Source organism: Phasianus colchicus, chromosome 5, assembly GCF_987193195.1.
Source record: "Phasianus colchicus chromosome 5, bPhaCol1.hap1.1, whole genome shotgun sequence".
Lineage (NCBI taxonomy): Eukaryota > Metazoa > Chordata > Aves > Galliformes > Phasianidae > Phasianus > Phasianus colchicus.
In genome coordinates, this window is record NC_143440.1 from 25,709,094 (window position 1) to 25,731,434 (window position 22,341).

Below are 22,341 nucleotides of genomic sequence, written 5' to 3' on the forward strand. Positions count from 1 at the left end.
AAATGGCCAAAAGCTACCTGTGAGGGAAGTGCAGTTTCTAAAATGAAAACCAATACCCAGAAACTTCATTTCAGTTTTTCTATATCTTTTCAGCCCAGCATTTTTATTTCTGAAGGTGCTTTTGTCCTCATGAGGCAAGTTTTCAACTCCTTCAATAGCATTTTAAGTGAAACTAGCTTCATTATTCCTCCAACAGATGTACAGAAGAAAAATAATGAGATTTTAGTAAACAGGATAACTAATTATAGATAGATAGATAGACAGACAGACAGACAGAGCTAAAACCAAAGACTGAGCTTCAGGCTGACAGCTGTCCCACTGGGGAAGTAAAGGACTTCTCCTTGTGATTTTTTTCTTCGCTTCCTGTGTGGTCACCATGCAGCTTTGCAAAATGGTACTTATGTAAGGTAAATACACTGAATACAGGAAGAAAACATCTCTGATACTTTTTGTTTTTGTTTGTTTGTTTTTCATCATGTTGACAGGTGTTTTTTATGTCAGAAAAAAATGTTTTGTTTTGTTTTGTTTTTTCCTATTACTTCTGCAGGAGTATTTGATTACAGCACACAGATACGGCATTGCTAATGTTTACATCAGGGTCCTGGGTTGTTTATTGTCACATACAGGACTCAAGAAACCTATCAGAGAGACAGTGTATGAAATCTCAGAATTTATCCAGTAGGCTGAAGAAGAATACAGAGAAACTTAAATTCTGATTTGAGAAACAAACAAGCAAGCAAATAGAAAAAAGACCACAAACCAAACAAAGTATGGTCTTGATTCTAGGGAAAGCAGACTTCATAATGGTTTCCTTCAGGAGAAATTGAGAGCTAACATTTATTTAAAGCAGAAATCAGAAATTATTTTCCACTCAGCCTAGTACGTGCTTTTCTTTCCAACTGATATGAAAAGAAATTCAAATATCATGCATGTAATCACAAAAAAGCTTGGAAAAAAATAAACTCTTAGGCAAACTTTTTGTATATTACTGTATTTACTTTACATAGTGATTTACTCTTTCAACCTTTAGTGCAGTAGGCTGTTTGCTGGTTACAGTGCACCAATAGGTTTTCATTTGCAGCATCATTACGGTTACAGTGCTATCAATGCTTGACTTTTTAAGCGTCTTCTCAGACACTTTTCAGAGGCAGTACTGAGCTTTTTGGACTCGAGGGTGAAACAGAATAGGAGATACCTGTTCCAGAGGAAGCAATAACTAACGTAACCCTATAAAAGCATCAAGCCTGCCCCGCTCTGAGCCCGGCTCCCCGCGAGGCGGGATTGGGCCGCACTCTGGTCGTGACGCTGTCCGCGGTGCTGAAACGGCCCCGCCGCGCGGCGGCTCAGTTCCCGCTGCGCTGCTGCCGGGAGCCGGGCCGCTCAGCTGGGAGAGCGCACGTGCCGACTGGCATGTGGGTAATAGGCAGAACCAAAGTCAACGTTGTTGTAAGCAGATTGGCACTATTTTCAATTAGGTCATGTTAAAGCACATATTAAAAAACTCTAAAAAAACCCCACTCTATTCTGAGTAATTTTGCACAAGAGCAAAATAGACCCTCAATTTAAAAAAAAGAAACAAAAACCCTGCTTGCTCGTTCCTTAGTAATTATTTCTGCTTGTCTTTTTCTTAAAATAAACTCACTGACATCTTAGAGTGTGGCTAAGACATTACAGTATATATTCGATTTTTAATGCAAAATTTGTCAAACGAACTGGCAAAGCAAACTGTGTGGGCAAATAAGTATTTGTTAAGAAAAAAATCATGTAGCTATTAAATTTGTTTAGTAAAAAGTTTTAAGATTTTTCAGTATTTTCCCACTTCAAAGGGAAATAAAACCCGTGATTGTTGGGATATAAATTTCTGCTATTTGTGCAATAAAACCATCATTATGAAGATGATTTCAGCTCAGCTACTGTGTCTGATTCACTGTTAGAATAAATGCTACTAGTGATGCTTTCTCTGGAAAATATTAGATTCTGCTTTTATCTTTGTTTAAATCTAAGCTAGTGATGCTATTTCAGTGCTCTCTGTAATCAGCAGAAGTTTTATAATTTATACTTTCCAATGTGTTAAACCTGGGTTAGCCTTTTGCTGAGATGTCTTTTAATTTCATCTGATAGGCAGGATTTGCTCTTAATATACTTCCCTGGAGTACACGAGTACATGAGGAACAGGTAAAATTAAACTTCTAGAAATGATGGTGTGTGTGCGCATACAGAAAGAGACACATCCTGCTCTTCTTTACACTATTATAGGTTGGGAGTAAATGCACAGAATTTAATGTAATTGTTACTGTAAGAATAGGCAAAAGTCCCCATGTTCTGAGAGTGTTATAGGTAGCTAGTGGAAAATAGCTGTTGTGCTTATGTAGATCATAAAGCTCATTAGTGGTTTCACTGAAGGACTTATCTTTAAATCAACTCTTCATACTGAATTCTCAGTCAGTTGATAGGGAACTACTGGGAATACTTGGCTTTAATCTCAAATCTCAGAAAAATCGATAATAATCTCAAATATACAACAGCAACACTTCCTCTTGTTCTGTCATGAGTTTCATGTGGATTTTTTGATAAAAGCCCTGGAAATTAGATCTTTTGCTTAAGCCAACAACAGGAAAAACACAAACAGAAACCATGTGAGCATCTCAGATGCCCTTCTATCAGCCTGCAGCCACTCTGGGGTAATGCATCTGTCAAGCTAACAGTGAATGCTCTGTCTCAGCACGTGCTTGCTATCACACAACAGTGCACCTGGAGCCTATTCTCCTCCTTCAGCTTATTCGTGCCTGGATATGTTAGCCATGAAGCCAGCAGCAAGAGTGTTAGGGATAAATGGGAAGAAAAGGCCTTTCTCTTCTCCTTCCTTAACATAGAACAGTAACAGCCTGCAATATGAGATAGGGCAGATGTGGGAGGAAAGTGTTTTTTTCACTTCCTCTCTCTCCACCTCTAGTGGAGCTCTGATCTCCTGTAGCACTTCTCTGTAGAGCGACCTTGTGCTCTATGCATCAGCAAGACGCTGTGGGTCATTTTGGTAGCAGGTTGCTGCGTGCACTCCTTCCTTCTCCCTGGCCTTATGTCTTTTCTCACCATCGTGGTTGTCACTTTATCTTGAAGCCCGTTTTCTCAGGGACACTGGTTTCAGGATGTGCTTGATGTGTTTTACCCCGCCCACTAGCTCCTGCTCTTATAACCTACTGTACGAGCCAACTGAACAGTTCTAGCTACTTTTGTTCAGGAATATGATTTAAGGACGTAATTTGAATTTCAGCCACCAGAGGTCCTCCACAGTTTACTGCTTCCCTGCAGTTTCCTCTGATCTTTACTGGGATCAATACAGCCGTGCTTGCTTTCACCCCAAATCTACAGATCCCTCCTAGCTGAGGATCTGCTCAAATCCCCTGCCACGTCATCTCTCATATCCTTGGAATCCATATCGGAGATTACTGTCTTATACTGCTTAAACCCAACAGCACCTTCCCCATGTTTCCCCGTCAGGTTTGGATTCCCCTTTCAGGTGTAAGTCTTTGGGGTGCTCACAGCTGAGCTGACAGCAGGGCTGGGAACACAGAAGTGATTTCTGCTCGTGCTGTGCTGTCCCTCAGACTCTGGGCCAGAGGGTCAGGGTGAGGGAAAGCTGGAAAACTGCTTGTGTCATTTCACATGTACATCTTGAACAATCCACAACGTGGTTTTAAAAATTGGTGCCTGAGTTACAGCTATACTGCTTCTGGAGAAAAGCAGGTTCATAAATCCTTTCCCACAGGGCAAACACCAAGCTGACACATCCATTAAGCAGAGTTTACATCAAAAATTCTCTAACTTTTGCAGAGGAAGGCTTGAAGAGGAATTTGGCAAACAGCCCACAAAATTTTAATCTGTAAAATAAATAGCTGTCACTTAGCACAGTGTTTTCTTTCACCTCATATAACCTGGGCTCGAAGTCCCAGCCTCCTCCTGCCCATGAAACACCCTGCAGACGTCGCCAAGCCCACGCCAGGCCAGCAGTTCTTTTCCCCTTCCCAAAGCAACGGTGATCTCAGCTTCAGCCGCTGGGGGGAACGTTAGGCTTTGCCGTGAAGGGCCCGTGCATCAGGCAGGGTCTCCTTACACCAGACCAGCTTTCAGGGTCAGATATCTGCCTTCTTATCCTTAAGAAGGACCTTCCCATATGAAAGCTGACCCATCTTTTACTTTTTTTTTTTTTTTTTTTTAAATTTTGTTTTAGTTTATTTGTTTCCCTTATTATACCAGTTGGTCCTGAAAGAGACTTTATAACTTGGTATAAACGTTATCTCACTTGTATCTGTTGCATCCAAAAGCAACATGTGAATCACAGCTTTCAACTACTTTTGAGGTCTTCTTAGGCCCACGCTGCATTGAAAGATGTGGTGTTTTCCAGCTGTTGAGCTCCATGCCATCGATAAGGTCTCATGTGGGCAGTATTTTATTGAGTAGGCCAAACTAAACCCAAGGCTCTCCTCTAGCTCATATTTAAACTCTTTTCTATGTGAAACCCTTCAGATTTTCTACAAGTGTTCACAGCATCTTTTGTTGCTTTTGTATTGTCAAGGCTTAGGCACCCTATGGAAATGCAAACTAAAAGGAATAAGTAACATGTTAATGATAACAATGTTTAGAAAGTGGTTTCATGAAAACAAAGTAGTCTTTTCTTTTGCCAATATAAGTAAAGGCAGAAAGTTGTTTTTGTAGCAGGACTATGTGAAACTTGAAACCACAGCAGTAAGAATACCAATATGAATCAGTATGACTGAGATAGACAAATGTATTGCCCTGGAGATGGGAATGTGAGCGGGTGGTTAGAGAAGCAAGCAACAAATCAAACGCCCTTTTCCGCCCCTGACTCACTGCTTGTCTGCAGCCAACTCATTTGCCATCTGTATGTCAGTTCACACATCTGCAAAAGAGGGACACCTTTGTTATATTTTACCAGATTTAGCTCTTGCCAAGCATCACTAGTGAACACTGACAGCCCTTTGTTGTCAGGATCGCAGCATTTCACAGGTGGAAAATACAATTTCTCACCACTTCTCCCATCAGGACACAATCACTTTTCCTAAAGCTTGTGCAGCTGTGAGTTAATGCAGCACCACCTGACAGACCAAAGAGTCTTTCCTAGTCTCCTGCTAGTGCTGAAAGACTTCAAATTAAATCTCACCTAAACCTCAGAGATCAGCAGCTCTCTAACGCTGACATGTTACAAAAGCAGCTAACTAACCAGATCTAATCCTATCTAACCAATTGCTACTAACTGATATTATTAAAATGTCATTTTCCTATTTTTATGCATAGAATCATTGAGTTGGGCCCTTAAAGGCTGCTTAGTCCAACTCCCCTGCAGTGAACAGGGACACCTACAGCTAGATCGGAGTGCTCAGAGCCCGGTCCAATATATCAGTTGATTAAAATGAAATGTGTTGCAAGTATTTCATGTTTATTAGTTGAAAATAAATCCTTTAAAAATATGTTTTATAACTGTAAAGTTGACTCAGCCCTACATGGAGTGAGTCTCATTACAGTCACAAGAGGTAAGGTTTCCTAAATAAGGAATCCACTTGAATCCGGTTCCCTGATCATAGACCTGGCATAATCCTGTATCTGCAGAATCAGCAGTGGGCAGTGGCACAGACATGCTGGATGCTGAGCTGCCTTTCTGCCTGCAGAAGGGCTCCCTCCCTTCTCACCTCTGCCCTCTGCCCAAACTCGCTTTCCGTTCTGCTTGCCAATGGGCAGCAGCTGTCATGGCTACAGAAATGAGCTCAGTGCATCCAACTTGTGCACGTGGAATCTTTCCCACCCATTTTTAACTGGCTACCTTGCTTTCTGTGGTATCTATAGATTCATCACTGTGACTCTTCTCATAAAGCCATCAGTTATAAAACTGCGCTTTCAGGTATGCCTTTCAGTATGTGGAGCCTAACCGTATTTTAAGACTGCCTTTCTGCACTATGACACTTGAAGTTAGTTACACAGTTTGTAATAAAAGTGGTGACTGCATTTTCTTCCAGAGAGAACTCAGACCAGCTCACATCTGTTCCCTGTAGGACACCTGCTCCACACGCGCCGGGGAAACGCTGCACTGCCAACCATTCTCTCCTGCAAGTTTCTGGTAAGCATACCTAATTTGAGGGCAGCTGTTGCCCTGCCCAGCCCACTGCACCTGATTCTAGAAAGGTGTTCAAAGACACCGAGCTCGTGGGGCTCCCCATCTGCCAGTGACCGGCCATAGTGAGGTGGGCTGCTAGGCAGCACAACCACGGCCCTTCTGCTCCACCCATTGAGTTCCTGCCTGAGAGCCAGGCAAGAGACAGCAGATGGGAGAGACAGATGGAAGGGTGCAGGGAAACAATGAGACAAATGAGCAAAAACCGGGTTGAAGACTTTAGCGGTCGGTTCCCAAATCGTTAATTTTACTAATCATCTCGGCTGATGTAACCCTGAGGCAGGACGGCTCTCCTCTCCCCAGTGCCTACAGTCACGGCACGCTGTACTTCAGGCAGCGGGAGCTCAGCGGCCGAGCAGCGGCGAGGCGGGGCGGTATCTGGAGAAACTCATTTAGAGCAGGAGAGCGGGGCGCACCAGCACCCGGGGGTTGGGAGAGCCTCTTTAGCGCGGCTCGGCAGCAAAGCGCTGACAGACAGACACGCGGTTCAGGTTTTTTTACGAGCACAGCGCCGCCCGGGACGTGGCCACGCGGCCGCACAGCTCGCCAGGCACGCCGTGCCACGCGCCTCGGCCGGGCACCCACCGCCCGCTACGACCCAGGAAGGCTCAGGCTCCGGGAAGGCGGTCGAAGCCGCCCGGCAGGGGCTCGGGCCGGGGCTCGTCCGCGCTGCGCAGCCGCCGTGCCCGGGGAGCGGGCGGCCGTTGGGGGGCGGCGGGCGCGAGGCGGCGGCCGTTGGAGCGAGCGGCGGCTCGTGCCGAGGTAAGGGCGGGAAGGCGGGCGGTGAGGCGGCCCCTGAGGTGGGGAGGCCGCCCGAGGGAAAGCGAAACCAAAAGGGCGGAGGCGGCGGTAGGGAAGGGGCGGGCGGGCCGGGGTTCCCCGCGGCGGGGCTCGGCTCGCTCCTCCCCTCGGCGCCGAGGCGGAGCGGGGCGGCGGCGGCGGGCGGGCGGGCGGGCGGGAAGGCTCGGCGAGCCCCCATGGCCCTGGCGCCGGGGCAGCGGGCGCGGTAGCGGGCTGCGGGTGAGTCAGAGCCGCCCGGAGAGGGCGGGCTGGACATGAGCCGCGCCGCCGGGCTGCGAGCGGCGGCCGGAGGCTGAGCAACAAAGAAGTTTCCCCGGCGGCGCGGCGCGGCGCTCCCTCATGCACGCCCCCGGCCGCCATCCCTGGGGCTCTGCCCGGCGGGCGCCCGCCGCCGACCCCGGCGCGGAGCCCCGAGCGGCGCTGCACAGCAGCCCGGACCTCAGCCGGGCCACGCGGCTCAGCGTGGGGGAGCTGCGCTCCCTCTTCGAGGCGCGCTGCGCCGCCGTCGCCGCCGCCGCCGCCCGGCAGCTGCCCGACCCGGCCAAGCGGGGCTGCCGGCCCCCCAACGGCGTGCTGCCGCCCGTCATCCCGCGCCTCACCGTCACCGCCGAGGAGAGCGAGGAGTCGCAGGGCAGCCCCAAGGCGCCGCCGGCGCACCCGGAGGGCGGCTGGCTGAGGACGGACGGCTCGCTGCACCTGCAGTCCCGCAGGCTGTCCACCTCCTCGCTCTCCTCCACGGGCTCGTCGTCCCTCCTGGAGGACTCGGAGGACGACGTGCTGAGCGACACGGAGGGCAGGAGCCAGGGCATCGTGCACCTGGAGCGCGGCGACGACTCCAACCAGGTAGGGGGCGGCTCGCAGCCGGGGGGCCGGGACGCGCTGCCCGGGGGGCCGGGAGCTCCGTAACCGGGACCGACGGAGGAACTGCGACGACAGCAAGAAAGAAAGAAAAAGGGGGGAGGGAGGGAAGTAGACTCGTTCCGAACGGCGCTCGCCGTGCGGGGCTCGCCCACCAGTGCCGATCGCCTGGTTGGGGGCCATCGAGCATCCTCGTTTGGAAAGGCTGGTGGCCCAGCTGGGAGGGGGGAACTGCGCTCTTCTCCTTGCACACAAACTCTGGGAAACTCCTGCCAGGCGCTGCACGATGTGCGTTGCAGCTTCTGTTTTCAAAGCACTTCTTGATGGTGGCCCTTCTAAAACCCCATCAGGTGTGCTTGGTTTCCTGTGAAACTGTGCTTGCTGTCCCAATAATTTTGAGTAGTGTTTTTTTGCTCGTTGCTCGGGTCTTTTTCGTTGCTTTTTTTTTTTCTTTTTCTTTTTTCCCCAGCCTCTTTTGTTAGATCTTCAAAATAACATTTTTCCTGGCATTTAGCAGCGGGGTTATTATTATTTTTCTTTTTGTCTCCTCCAGTCCTGGAGTCTGTGGCTGTCAGTTTTTGAGCTGCTTCTTGCTGTGAGCATGACAGGAGATGGGGAGGAGCTTGGAGTGGGTAGAATGCATGCTTTTGTCCATCCTGGCAGTAGCGCATTCTTCTCAGTAAATCCTCTCTGTAATTTGGCAGCTTTCATCCATGAAGTGCATTAAAAGCATTTACTTAGGGTTTTTTTCCCCCATGGCCATTAACATATATTTGCCTGACTGTCTGTAATGGGCTTCTTGGGGGTTTGTAAGTGAAATACATTGCTTTAGCAAATTCTTCCTCCTACCTTTACTGAGACTGTAACTTAAATTGTTGTTCGGCTGCCAGCCCACTGGCACTCTATTGTTCTCAAGCAGAACATATGTTTTGAAAAAAATACATAAGAAATAATGCGGGTTGTTCGCAGTACCTCCAGCTGGACCTTTCTCATGCTAATTGTGGGTTTACTACTTTAGAGGACACACAGTACAGGAACTAAAATGTTGTGCGCAATATTGGCTTTGTTTGCATCAACTTGGGGGGAAAAAAGTTTTGTACTTTGTCATGTTGTGTTCCAAGAAACCAGTAATGACGCTACTTAATTTGTACTTTCTATCCTGATATAGAAACTGGTGTGTGGAGGGAAACAATTGCTACTCTGTCACCATATGGCTTTCTTTTCTGAACTATGTGCTGTGCTAGCAGAGATTTTGTGGAAGTAGAATAAGAACAGAAATTAAAGATGGAAAAGAGCTGTTGGATCCTTTGACTCAACAACGCTGCTATTGCAGTGGGAGAGTGGGTGTGATAATGAGCTACGTGGAGGTAATCCTGGGCTGTATGCGTGGTAAATATGGAGCGAGAGTTTACTGGGAATGCTTAAACTATATGGAGAGCTCCGGGATGGCATTGTAGCATCTGTTTACTTGTCTATGCACATAAATTAAAGGAAGAACTGCTATTCAGGTGAGAAACTGAGCTGCTTTGAGGTTGCTTTTGAGTTTTGGAAATACTGAGATTGTATGTAATACCAAGTCCTAAATCATTCTTCTGTATCTTTCTCTGTAGTTCTACGTGAGCGCAGCTAAAGCATACGACATAAGTGGATGTGAATGGTATTAATTTAATCTGAATTATAGGAAGCGTCTAGGCACTGTGCAAAATCGGAAAAGGCTCTTTTCATCTTTTAATGGCAAGAAAAAGAAACTTTAAAAGTGAAAAAGGCCTTGTAGATCACTCATGAATGAATAAAAGTTGCCATATTAAGAAATATTTTAAACTGAAAGAATGTCCTCTTCATGTAGGTGTATGAGAAATTGAGACAATACCTTTAAAGATATTGTGAGAATTCAGTCTCATAAAAAGCTTCTTAGAAATTTCTGAAGTTCAGTGCAGCTTCAGTGTTCTTTAGTTTTTCAGTACTGAAGTATTCACACCTGGTAAAATGTCCTTAAGGGTCAAATTACTTTTCCACACCTGTAGGGATGATGGAATAAACTGCCCCACTAGCGACCTGCATTCCATGGACACCTGTGTCTCGTTACCAGTTGTGCAGCAGGTTGGCAAGCTGGGACTTGTACCTCGGGCTCTAGAGCTGCAGCACTAAGTATCCAAAACTTTGTGATGCTGCATAATAAATTAAGTGAGCTAAATCTTTAATCTGTTCGGTGTGTGCTGGTGTAGTTCATCCCTCTCTCCCTTGCCACAGTACCCTCTGAGAGCTTGGATTCCAGGAATCTGCCTTTTTTCTTCTTGTAATACACACCGTTCATCTCAAGTGGCTGCCCTGTGGGCTGGACATTCCTGCAGGTGACCAGAACACACTGGTTCTTGTGGCTGTTGTGTTTTGGTATTCTAAAACCTCCAGCCCTGTGTTCAGTTGTCCAGTCTCTAGAGTTACTGTTTCAGTAAAGAAACTGTGAGTAATTAACGTGCCAAGTGGAGTAACCTGCTTAGAACCTCTGTGGGTTTGGCTTTACAGGATGCATCTTTTTCTACTGTTAGTCCTGAGGAAGGATGAGTAGATCTGGTTTGTTGTTTTTTAAATGAAAGGCTTAGGACTCAAGGCAGGCATGTTCATATGAGAATAACTAGAAATTTTGGGATAACGAGGGATGTTTTTGTATTTTAAAGGTAAACTTGCATGTTTTATTCATGTCTATTGCTTTAGTATTATGTATTTTAACAGATGAAGGTTCATTTTCAGAGAGGAACACAGGTTAGAGACTATCTGCAGGAAATTGCAGTGGAAATTAGCCAGTTTTGGCGTTCCCCAGATCATGGAGAACTGCGACACTTTGAAATTTTTCTTGTATTAGAATTTTCTCCAGTGTTTCTTTGGAAATGATGTAGAGCCTGACACCCTTTGATGTAGCTCAGATCAGGGCTCACAGGACTGCTGCTGAGCTATCGAGCCTACCAGAGTCCTCAGTGCTTCACAGGAACCTTGGAAACTTGCCCAGGTCTTTCAGCTGCAGGAGCAGAAGTTCTGATAGTGTTCCTGTTATCAGGGCTTCAAGGCTTCCATCTGAGGTCTGAGTTGAAGAAAGCCCTCCCAGGCTTCTTAGCTGAAGGCCTCTCTACTGTTGACCTGAAAGTTTATAATCAGGTGTATCTTCAAAATATTGTGGGCCCTTGAGCTACCTGTACAGTCCCACGAGAAACACAGAAAACTGGCAAGCCTTGAATCCTGGGACAGCAAGCTTTGCAGTGCTTTTCCCGACTGTGCCTTGGAAGAATCTCTTCCTGGAAGCTTGCTGGGCAGACAAGGAGCTCTCCAAGAGTGTGAGTGACTCAGTTAAGCATTTCACAGAGTGTTCTGGCATGGATCAATTGGCACATCGTGACAGCATTACATTTTTGCATATTACTGAGTGCTGTGTATGGATATGTCCCTGGAATGCTATGGCCCTTGATGGAATAGTGAGTTCCTTGGGAATGATGGCTGACAATTACAGTGCAGTTCCAGCCTGGCTCTGTAGGGACTTACCTTTGTTTGTATCTAGAAGGCTGACATTTGAAAGTAAGTCAGCAGGTAGATGTTTTGCCACCTCATCACAAATTCCACACTTAATTTTGCAGTGATAGTGACTTTGGAAACTGAACTGCCCTGGCTCTCCTGAAGGAGGGCTTTTCTGATAGCAAAGGGTTAGAATTGTGAGAGAAGTGGTTCTGCTGTTATTGCATGAGCTGAGAAGTTACTATTCCTGCCTTCCTTTGAATTTAAATGGAAAGCGTGCTTTTCCTACCCTTGCTTCCCATAGTCTGGAAAGTTTATGTACGTAGTTGAATCTTTCAGAGAAAGCTCCATTGGTCCATTTGTAGCAATGAAGAGAATACAAGAGATGTATTTTTATCTTTATTGTGTGAGCGAGCAATTTTAAGAACTACCTTAAGTCTGGTTAGCACCTTCTCTGTTGGGACAGAGAGACTTTAAAGTGGCTTTCTCAGAGACGAAATTGCATGATGATGTACAGCAGTCTTTTCTCCTTTTCGTTAGGATAGTGTTATTTCCTAGATAGAAGCATGCCAGGCGACTCTACTCATTCTCATAACTGTGACCTGTCATTGCAAATTCCTGCATCAGTAACCATGAGAACAGCTGACAGCTCACTAGAGAAAAAGCAATGCAGTTCTTGCCTGCAGTGATACCAGTTCAGAAACTTTGGGCAATAGCCATTACTTGGTTTTACCTATCTCCTCACTATTACTTTTGATAATAGTGAGCACCTTAAAATGAACAAACGTAGACACGTACACTTAATAAATACAGCCTGAAAGTTTCAAGTGTTTCAGCTGAGAGATGGGTTATGTAAGCTAATGCAGTAGAACAGAATTGTTATTTTTAAATGAAGAATGGGAATGAAGGGATGACATAAGTAAGACTGTTAATGGGTTTTTAGCCTACTTTCAAAGGAAAGAAAGATTGTGTAATCACTGTATCAATTTAATTTTAACAACTTAAATAGAATTCAGCTGACTTTGACAGTGCGGTAAGCATCCCAAAGTTTTCTTCATAAGTTCTGTAAAGTTCCATGAACGTCAGCCTCTGGGTGAACAATACAAGCCCCAGATAAGAGATGTGGAGGTGCGCTGGAGGGATTATGCACAAGTTTATGAAGCACAGTGCCAAGCTGTTATTAATTTGGGAAGGGTGCAGGGCAGTAGGCTAGTAGTTCAGTAGGCACCAGCCTCCGTTAATTTGCTAGTTGTGGAACAGCTAATTTTATCAGCATTTCAAGATATTTTTTAAAAATAATGATTTATGATAACAGACTTGCTACTGACATCTTCTTGTTACATACTAAACAAATAGGAGTGGTTCTGTGTTGCTCTGTTATTGGGCCTCAACTCTGAACTGGGAGACCTCTCAATTCTAGGACAGCTTGTTCTCCACTGTACTCTCAAATGGTGCAATATATATACAAACATCAGCAGTATCAGTTTTAGCAGCAACTGTTCATTAGTAATGCAGTGATGTAGGAAGTGACTGGGCTCTTAGTCAAATCAGTTGGAAGGCAATTAAGTCTTATGAGTTAAAGCTTTCTCACCCTATGCACATCTCATACACTGGCTTAGAGGTTATGGAATTGGTTTTTTTAATAAAACCCACTGTTTTCTTTTTTTTTTTTCATATTTTAATAATGTGGCTTGAGTATGCTGTTTAAAATTGGAAGAGCTCTGTTATAATTTTTTTCTTAATGGACCTGGTGGATTAAGCATGCTATAGAAGGTTCTCTGCATGTGCTCTTCTACAGTTCTGAGCTCCTCATAATGCTTATTGCTCCTAGAAAGTAGGAGAGGAAGTAGTGACAGCTCCTCATCGTCAGGTGATGTGCTCATATTTAAAGAAGTTGCTTTTAAGCAGAATCCTCTCAGCTTATCCTCAACTTGGCAGAGTTGAAGACATAGTTGTGAAAAGCCCATGCAGGTTGGACAGGGGATAAAAGCAGCAGCTGTGGCAGTAGTTTAGGAATTCAGCATGTCTGTGTGTATTCTGGGGGTTTGTCACTGTTAACCCATTTAAATGGCTTGAGGCTGAATTGTTTTTATTGAACAGGCGATAGGCAAAGCAGGTATCGCAGACAAGGAATAACCTTTCCACTCACATCTAAGATTTATTCTAAATAGAGTGTGCTCAAGTGAAACAATTTGACTAACAAATGTAAAAAAAATAACAAAATGAGACAGTTTAATACAGTGTTCTGGTAGCTGAGAATACACCACCTATTCATGTAGTGCTGTGGTGTTTGTTTTCGGATTGACTGAGAGAAGAACTAAGGCTTATCAGCCGTGCTTCACTTTGCGATGATTATCTGTAAATGCGATGGCAGAAAAGACAACATTGTCCTTTCACATCTTGCAAGCAAAGAGCAACCTTGTGCTATGTATAGCCCCAGTATAATCCTGCTCTCTCTTCTTCTTTCTGTGTCAGTGTAGTTTCTGCAGGGGAAGGGGGTTGAGGCAGAAAGAACTAACTTGTCAGTTCTCGTTAATTTGGATCTTGCACAGTGTGGGTTTAGATTTCATTTTTAAACTGCTCTTCTCAGCCTTCTCTACTAACAGAGCTTCCTCTAAAGATCTTGAGTTCGACAAGACAGCATTGTCTGTCCACTCAGTAGCACACTGGGGAAAAATACCATTAAAAAAAGCAGGATCTATTGCTTCATTCTATAGAGCCCAAAAGCAGTAGGGAAAGTGAAGGAAAGGGGAAGAGGCTCGCTCTCTCTCCTGCCAGTGTCAGACTAGCATTCCACTGGAATGTTATTATTTCCAGTGCTTGACTGATTTATACTTGATAGCAGTGGATAATGCTTTAGGGAATAACACATAGCAGGCAGCATTTGCATGTGTTTTTATATCTGCAAACTCTGAACTTCCCATGAGGAATGGAATTTTCCTTTCCTTTATAAAAGGTCTCACTTCTCAGGCTGGTGAAACTGACAGAAAACTACATTGAACCCATCATGCCTGGCTATTTTTGCCTGTTGCCAAACTTTCTAGTCCTTGGCAAGCTTGGGGAAACCAAAGACTATTTAGCAGCTCATTTGAAGCAATATCGTAGGCCTGGCACAATCCAAATTCAGAGCCTGGGACAGAATCTCTGAGCCAGTTGATGACTGTAGGAAGCATAACACAGACACTGCGTTGTGGGAGTCTGGCTTAATCCCAGAATCCAGGAATGCCCCTTATGTATGGGCTGAAATATCAAAGTGAGGTGGCACAATGAAAGCAAACTCCTTACACTGTTTACCCAAACCCACTGATGCTGCCTCTATTTCACTCACATTCAGTTTTAGCCTACTTCGTCAGCCTTCATCACCCATGTTTGAGCAACCTTGATAAGAAAGGCATGGTCACAGATGATAAGAGCAGATACATGGATGTGTGTGTGTAATTGGTACTGATATCTGCATGATTCATCATCAGTCCATTGAATGAGTTACCTGATTAACAGGAACCTGGGATGCTGCCAAACTCTGTGAATAAGAAAGTTGATGATGATGGCATAACTTGCTTTTTGCTGTGAGGCATCAAAGGTGAATGCAAGCTACTATAGACTCAGAATCACGGAATCACAGAATGGCCAGGGTTGGAAGGGACCTCAAGGATCACGAAACTCCAACCCCCGTGCCACATTCAGGGCCACCAGCCTCCTCATTTAATGCTAGACCAGGCTGCCCAGGGCCCCATCCAGTCTGGCCTTGAACACTTCCAGGGACGGGGCATCCACAACCTCTCTGGGAAATACCTGTTTCATATGCTAAATGATATCTCCTGCTAAATTATATTGAGCATTCATAGAGAATGCTTTTGTTTTTTAGTGATAATAGGAAATCAGCGTTCATCATCAGCAAAGCTGATTCTGTCCTCTGCTTTCTTCCACATCCTAACATGCAGTGCCCTGCCTTAGCTATAGCTGCCCTCATTACTCTGAGCTTCAAAGGAGAACATAGATTTTTGTTGTGGTGTTTTTTCAAGGAGCTCTGAGTAGTTAAGAACACTGTAGTGTCTCTTCAGTGATGTTCACAGAGGACAGTATGTCATATCTGTGCTGTACTTGATGCTTGTTTCCTGTGACAGAATGCTGAACTGAATGTAGATGTCTAATTCTCCTCTTTGATGTACTGGTGCTCCTCAAAGTCTGGAGCTCAGCTGTTAGCTGTGGTCAGCCACCCCACTCTTAGTGGAGCTTGAAAAGACTCAGCTGTGCATGAGGCAGCTTTGCCCAGGCTGGAAGGGCCATCTCCCACAGATCCTTTCTATGCACAGCACTCCTACAGGCATCCTCTTTAGCACAAGCATGTTAAACGCAGCACTCATCTCTAGTGCTCTGTGCAGCACACGCGGTAGAAAGGCAGTGAGGATGAAAACTTGTCATGTGTCAGCACCTGTCATTGCTCAAACATGTTCAGATGCAGAATTACAGTTGCACTAGAACACTGATGTCTTTTCAGCTCAAAACTGAGCACTCCAAATAAATCTATGTGTGTATAAATATATATATATATATATATATATATGGAATTTATCATCTTGATGTTAGCTCTCATCCTTCAATGCACAGCTTACAATACTGTCTCTAATTATATAATAATGTACTGTAATTGCAATACCTTCAGTGTAAATGCATGATGCCTGATTGTATAACAAGCAGATTTTCCTGACTCTGGCATTCTTGGCATTACCATTTTTGCTTAATATACTGGAAATCTACTGTAAAAGCAGTTAATGAGTTTTATGTGGTACTTCCACCGTGTTACTTCATCACTGCAGTAACAGCACTTTTGAAATTTTAATGAATTTATTTTCACAATCTGTTGCGCAAACTACTTTAGTCATCTCTTTTAGGGCAAATGCTGAAGGAAGGCTAGGTCAGTGCAAAAAATATCAGCTACATTTGAAGCCAAATTTGAGGTGTCAGTTTTTTGTTTTTCTAATACCTATTGTTATTGAATGCTGTTGAATAGTGTTTGAGCTGTGGAAGGTGCTGACGTGTGACTGGTGTTTCATCCTCGCTTCCTTTCCACAGCGGGTGCTGCACAGTGCACTAGAGATTTCTGTTGCAGGATCCCCTTGGGAGCGCTGAACTTGGAGAGGACCTTCAGGCTCCGAGGAGATGGCCCTCTTGTCCTGGGCAAAGCTAGGACACAGCTGCCTGGTGCACTGTTGAGCTTCACTGTGTCTGAGGAGTCCTCACAGTTGAGCTCCATCAGTCCCTTCTGTGTGCTTTGCCCACAGTTTTCACAGATGTGATTTCCCGAGTCTAACAAGTAACTAGTGCAGAAGAAGCTGAGGTTTTTACAATTTGTGGTCAAGTTGGCTTTTGCTTTTCCAGTGGCTTGCTCCTGCTTGGAATGCTTTCCTCTTGCCAGACTTAAATTCTCTTCCGCAAGATTCAAGGTTAACAAAATTCTCACAGGATTCATCAGTAGTGTGATCAAAAAGTATCCCTTTCTGGTGTTGGAAGCAAGTGAACTTTTTCGTGGGAAATGTTCAGGCTGAAGCAAACTTTTTTTTTGGTTGTTCTTTGATGCATGTAAATTAGAGCAATCCTCAGGAGAATGAGGCATACTGAAGCAGAGTCTTGTGCTTTTAGCAGCACAGGAAATCTGGGTTTTGAGACCCTAATCTTCTGAAAGAGGCAGAGCTAGAGCAAAAGTTAAAAGGTGGTCTCTGTACGTTTCACTATCACTGTATGCTCTCATGGTGCAGTGGTAGGATAAAATCTGTGTGAACGGTGTTTGTGCGTGCAGATTGGCTGTTCGTTATCTTTTTGTGGGGTTTGAGTGGGTTGTTGGCTAAGTGCACTTGACCTGAATGTTCTAATCATGATAAGCTCTGCTTGCTGTGAGCTCCTTCCTCAGCCCTTCCCACCCATCCGTGTTCTGTAGGAACAGCAATGCTGGCTCCACAAAGGGTCAGCATTGCACAGAGGAGAATGTAATCTGAAGAAAGTAGGAAACCTTCCTACGCTCCAGCTTTCACTTCTTGTAGCACAAAATGCTGAGTGTCAGAATTTTGGACTGATAACTGAATATGGTCTGTATAATCTTGCTCTGTGGAATTCAGATAAGCAGTGTTTTTGCCTTCCTTATGCTGATTTAGATAGACAAAACAATTAAATCACAAGGCCCTTGTGGCCAAATCCTGCCATTTTTGAAGTCCTATGAGGGATTTTTAAGGTGAAGCTTCCTGACTTCTAGGGACTTACATCTGTCATTTGCCTGTCATGCCACCATGGCTACCAGAAGCACTCAGCAGAAACAGTTAAGATATTTAAAATACAGCTTCCTATGAGGAGCTGGCGCTCTAGAGACTTGCCCTGATGATCTGTGTGAATTTCAGCAATAATCAGGGTCATGTCTTTAAATAAGCAGCTTCTTGTCTTTTTTTTTTTTTCCCTTGAAGATTACAGTAAGACCAAAGAGAATATGCATCTGACTGCAGCAGCAAGATCAGGGAGAGAGGACATCCTGTGCCAATAGCACTGTGCTGCTTGTGCTGATGTTGGTTATTCTGTGCCAGCCTGTGTCCAGTCTGGCACAGAAGCTGCTGCTGCTTCCAGATTTCATGGGACTGGTGCAGGTAGCTGTTTGTGCAGGGTAGAGGACCATAGCTTGCAATTCTGTTTCTAGGAACCAATAGTATGGGATTCTTAAGGTTTATGGGTTGGGTTTTTGTGCCTCTTAAAGTTTGGGTAGATAAATGGTCTATATATAAACTAGGCTGTTTATTTTGTTGTTAGCTCCTTAATAATTGGCAGTTGACGTCTGTGCTTCTAAAGAAGGTGGGCTCTCCAGGATCTTGATTGTGAATGCATTTGTTTACCTTCAGGGCAGAGGAAACATACTGTGTGCGATGCTGACTATTGTTCAGACACCCACAAGTCTTCAGTACTCAGATGCCTTCTTTCAGTCTTGAGTCACTGCTGCTTATGTAAGGTCTGAATTCAACTCCTTTTCTTAAGGCTATGCTATGGAAATTAAAATTTTAAATAATCCCTTGTCTGCTGGGACTACCTGCTACTGATACGGAGGAGGAATTCAACTTGCCTTGTGCTCTTCTGTTAACAGAAACTGTTTTGATCCTGTAGTTTTGCTCAAGGTGAAGTCATCCTCCTCCCCAGATTCTTTACATATTTCCAGTGCTGACTGGAGGCAGTAAGAGTTTTGCTAGTCTTAGGTTTGCTCCAAAAGCAAACAACTATCTTGTGACCCACAAGGCCCTCTTGCTCCCCATCTTCACCAAATCTTCTGCATTGTCCTCACCTTCTATTCATGGGCTCCTATCTTTCCTAACACACTGGTCTCACTTGTGTTTTCACGTAAACCCAAATAGGAATGTTTTTTTTTTTTTGGTTTATTCAAAAACTTATTTCAATGCAATGGTTTGGAATAATCTCACAGTTACTGTGATAAAGCTCAGTTACTGAAGTGGTCACTGAAGGATGTAGCTTTCCCCTAGGTAAAAGCCACACCCCACTGAGTAACAGTGTCCTATCGCATATTGACACTTGCATTCCATTCCAAAGGGTGGACCTGTTTGAACAGTGGAGTATATGATAGGAGAAGCAGCAACTGTTGATGATTCTTTAGAGGAAAATGGAAGTGTGAGTTTAGAGGCAGCAAAGGAGGAGAGGGATGAGTGCTGGACTTTGTCTTGTGATTAGAAAAGCAGATGGCAAACTGCTACCAGCGCGTCTGATCTGTTTTAACATGACGTATTTTTAGGCTCTAATAATACTTTTCACTTAACGCTGGACAGCTTCTTACGTGAATCTCGTATGCCTTATTTGAGTACCTATAATACAATTTACAAGCATTAATTACTTACATTGCTCAGCAGTGTTCTGAAATATAGCTATTATAGTTGTTGGAGCTGCAGCAGACAAAGGGCACTTCTCTGCACTGAGATGCCGTAGTGAGATGGCAGTTTTATCTTTTGCAAATGAGTGTCTGACACTTCAGGATACTGTAAGCTGAATTACTGTGGTGGGAAAGCAAGAAGTTGTATTTAAACACCCTTGGAAAAATAAATCTCTCTCAAAAATGCCTTTCTATGTATAAGCAATGAATCATTAAGGTTGGAAAAGACCTCTAAGATCATCCAGTTCTATCATTCACCTGCCACCAGCACTGCCCACCAAACCATGATGCTCCATAGCTAGCACAACTGTATGTGAGCATGCGTGTGTATAGTTCTGTAAATCTGGATTTGCAGATGAATCTTGGTGTGAGAGATTTAATGTTTCTGTAACAAATGCATCAGAATTTTTTAGGACATGGAAATAAAGCACAGAGAAGGGTCAGGTTATCTTTATTTGGTGTTCTCTGAAGGACATAAGTATCTCTTCACCACTGATAGTTAACTTTCTTGGTGCCTGTGACTAGAATTCCTTTAAAAGTATTGCAGCTCAATGACACTGGGATCAACCCAGTTCTATCTTGGTCCTCCATGACTAAACTAGACTGTGGTTTACAGATATGTCAAGGCAATTTGAGTTTCCCTTGTTGAAGGTTGTTTTTGCTGATGCCCCTGGAAAGCTCTTTTCTGGTATCTCACTGGAATGTCTTATTTCTGTTGGAAATTAAAACCATTTATTTGTGTTCATTCCAGTAGATGTGGATGACAACAAGGCTGTCCTTTTGCTCTCTGTTTCCTATAGGGAAAAATGAATTATAGTGCAATAATCTTCCATAATTAGAGTGTTAGGACCCATATATATCATTCATTCCCAGAAGACAGAATCTCAAAGGGTCATGGGGTACAGCTTTTGTGGCCCATGTGTGAGCACATACAGTAGCATGATAACATCACAGGATGTATTCACTAAACCAAGCTGTTAGGGTAAAGAAGGGAGAAGTCTTTGACCAGTTACTAGAAGGCAAATCATTACTATCAGACCAACTGCAAAATTGTGGCCAATGTGTTTAGCGGTGAATGAGAAATTGTAATAAAGGATTTCCATCTTTCCTCTTTGTTCAAACTAGAGTTTCTTCTGTGGACAGTGAATTCTTGAGGTGATAAACTGGTGGTGAGCGTAGGCTGGACATACAGGCTAGAGCTGCGTTTCTAAGTTAGCCTGCATCACCATTGCAAATGGGATGAAATGTGTGCTCAGCTTCCTTCCCAAGTGCCTGGAGCTCAGTCAGGGGAGATTAGCTTCTTGAAGTTATTTCCTGGCTTCTTGCCTGAATGCAGTTTGTCTTGATGTTATACAGAAAACATACCTGACCGGCACTTGTAGTACCTTGGGATTTGATGTTCAGTTGAGGCACAGTTCACAAATGAGAATTTTCTATGCCTTGACATATTATGCATATGTTTTAAGCTGGATGTCTTGGTCTGTGTATAAAGATGTGTGGATGCGTTTGGGTTTAAAATATTCCAAACAGGATGAATATTTGGGAACTGATAATTATGCTACCACTCTAATAGCATGTTAAGCTCTTTTTTTTTTTTTTTAATCCAAACAGCGTGGTTTTCCTAGATGTCCTTGTCTCATGACTGATGCCAATCAGTGACCTATGGCTAGCAGAGGATTAATGGAGGATGGTCAAAGAATTCTCAGGTTGCTTAACTGGCATGGAAAGCTTCTGAGGAATTAAACTGCAGTTGTTTTGGAGGTTAAGAAAGATTTTTTTCCTTCTGCCACACCATCTGCTGAAGTGATATTTGATTTACCACGAAATTATTCTCAATGATGGACAGCTTAGATAAATTTCAAGTGTCTGCGCTCTGAAAGCAAATCAACTTTCCTATAGTGAGGAAATTTCCGTGTACTTCTTGAATAATAATGTTTTTCCAGCAAGTCTGGTGTTCTAATCTCTCATTCAGTTTCGCCCAACAGGGAGAGGTAGCAGAACTCTGTCCTATTGGAGAACTTTCAGAGCAAAGCTTAAACTGTTGGAGGTAATGGCAATGGCAATCTCATCCCTCAGAACAGCAAATGTTTACTTTTTATTATTTCAGTTAATGATATTGCCCCTTTAAAAATAGGCTTCTACAAAGTGCCTGTGATAAAGTAAACAAAACCCATCTAATTCCTTTTGGCTTTTGGTCTGGGAGTGACACACAGACAGTAGATATATTAGTTAATGAACAGAAGAAAAATGCAATTGCCATAGAACAGTCAGCTGACTGTGGCTCTTGGTGCTGTTTACAGACTGGCAAGCAATGCTTTCACTGTGTTGCACCGCCTTCTGATTTGGAGAGGGCCTCTCCTGGAATTAGAGGCAGAATCCAGCTGTGAAGTGGGTGGTTTGTAATTTTGCACTCTGTGTAATTTGGGGGTCTGATACTGTCCAACAATTTCGCTTGCTTTCACTTTTTCCTTTAGTCCAGAGATTACAAATATCAAACAAACTTACCGAGTATCCTACAGGGTAATAAGCCAAAGAACATATGCATCTCATTGCATAACGCATGGTGAGGCATGACAGAGGAGAAAATGCAGGAACCTGAGGCTTCTGTCTTGCAGCTTTGTTTCTGCTTATTGCATTAAGTGTTTCTCATGACTCTGAAGAATTAGCTCAGCCCATCTTGCCTGTGGTACAAACAGGAAATGAAAACCTTGCAGTTGGAGGATACACCTGCCATGTGCTGCTTTAAGCAGCTGTGGCCATTACCCATGGTTGAATGCAAAACCGGAAGAGTCAAGGGCTGCGTACAGGCTGAGCGTTGCTTTTCAGAGCTCTGGAGGCTGGATGGTGAAAGAAGCAGAGATGAAGGTGTAGTCACACTTTGCCTGGCAGCCTGTCTAGAAGTGCTAATCGGGAAGTCGCTCATGCGAAGTAGCATGCAAACTGCCGTTCCCTGTGAGGAGTGTGTGTTCTCCCTTGCTATTGATCACTGGTCTCCCAGCTCCAGTTGGCACTCAAATGCTGCAGGAAGCTCTGCTGTGTGAGAAAGAGCACGTCTTAGTTCCTTGTGGGCTGTGCTGACTAAAGCAGG

General features: G+C 44.2%; 1 protein-coding gene across 5 annotated transcripts in view; it reads left to right on the plus strand.

Moving 5' to 3' along the window:
- Positions 1 to 7,139: 7,139 nt before the first annotated feature.
- ITPKA (inositol-trisphosphate 3-kinase A) overlaps positions 7,140 to 22,341 on the plus strand; it is a 41,947-nt gene continuing 26,745 nt past the window's right edge. For all 5 annotated transcript variants that reach the window (XR_016466877.1, XR_004166967.2, XM_090140999.1 and 2 more), the window contains exon 1: positions 7,140 to 7,828. Coding sequence is in view for 3 of the 5 variants with exons in the window: in XM_090140999.1 (XP_089997125.1) it covers positions 7,325 to 7,828 (504 nt within the window). In the remaining 2 variants the exon portion in view is untranslated. The remainder of the gene's footprint in view (positions 7,829 to 22,341) is intronic.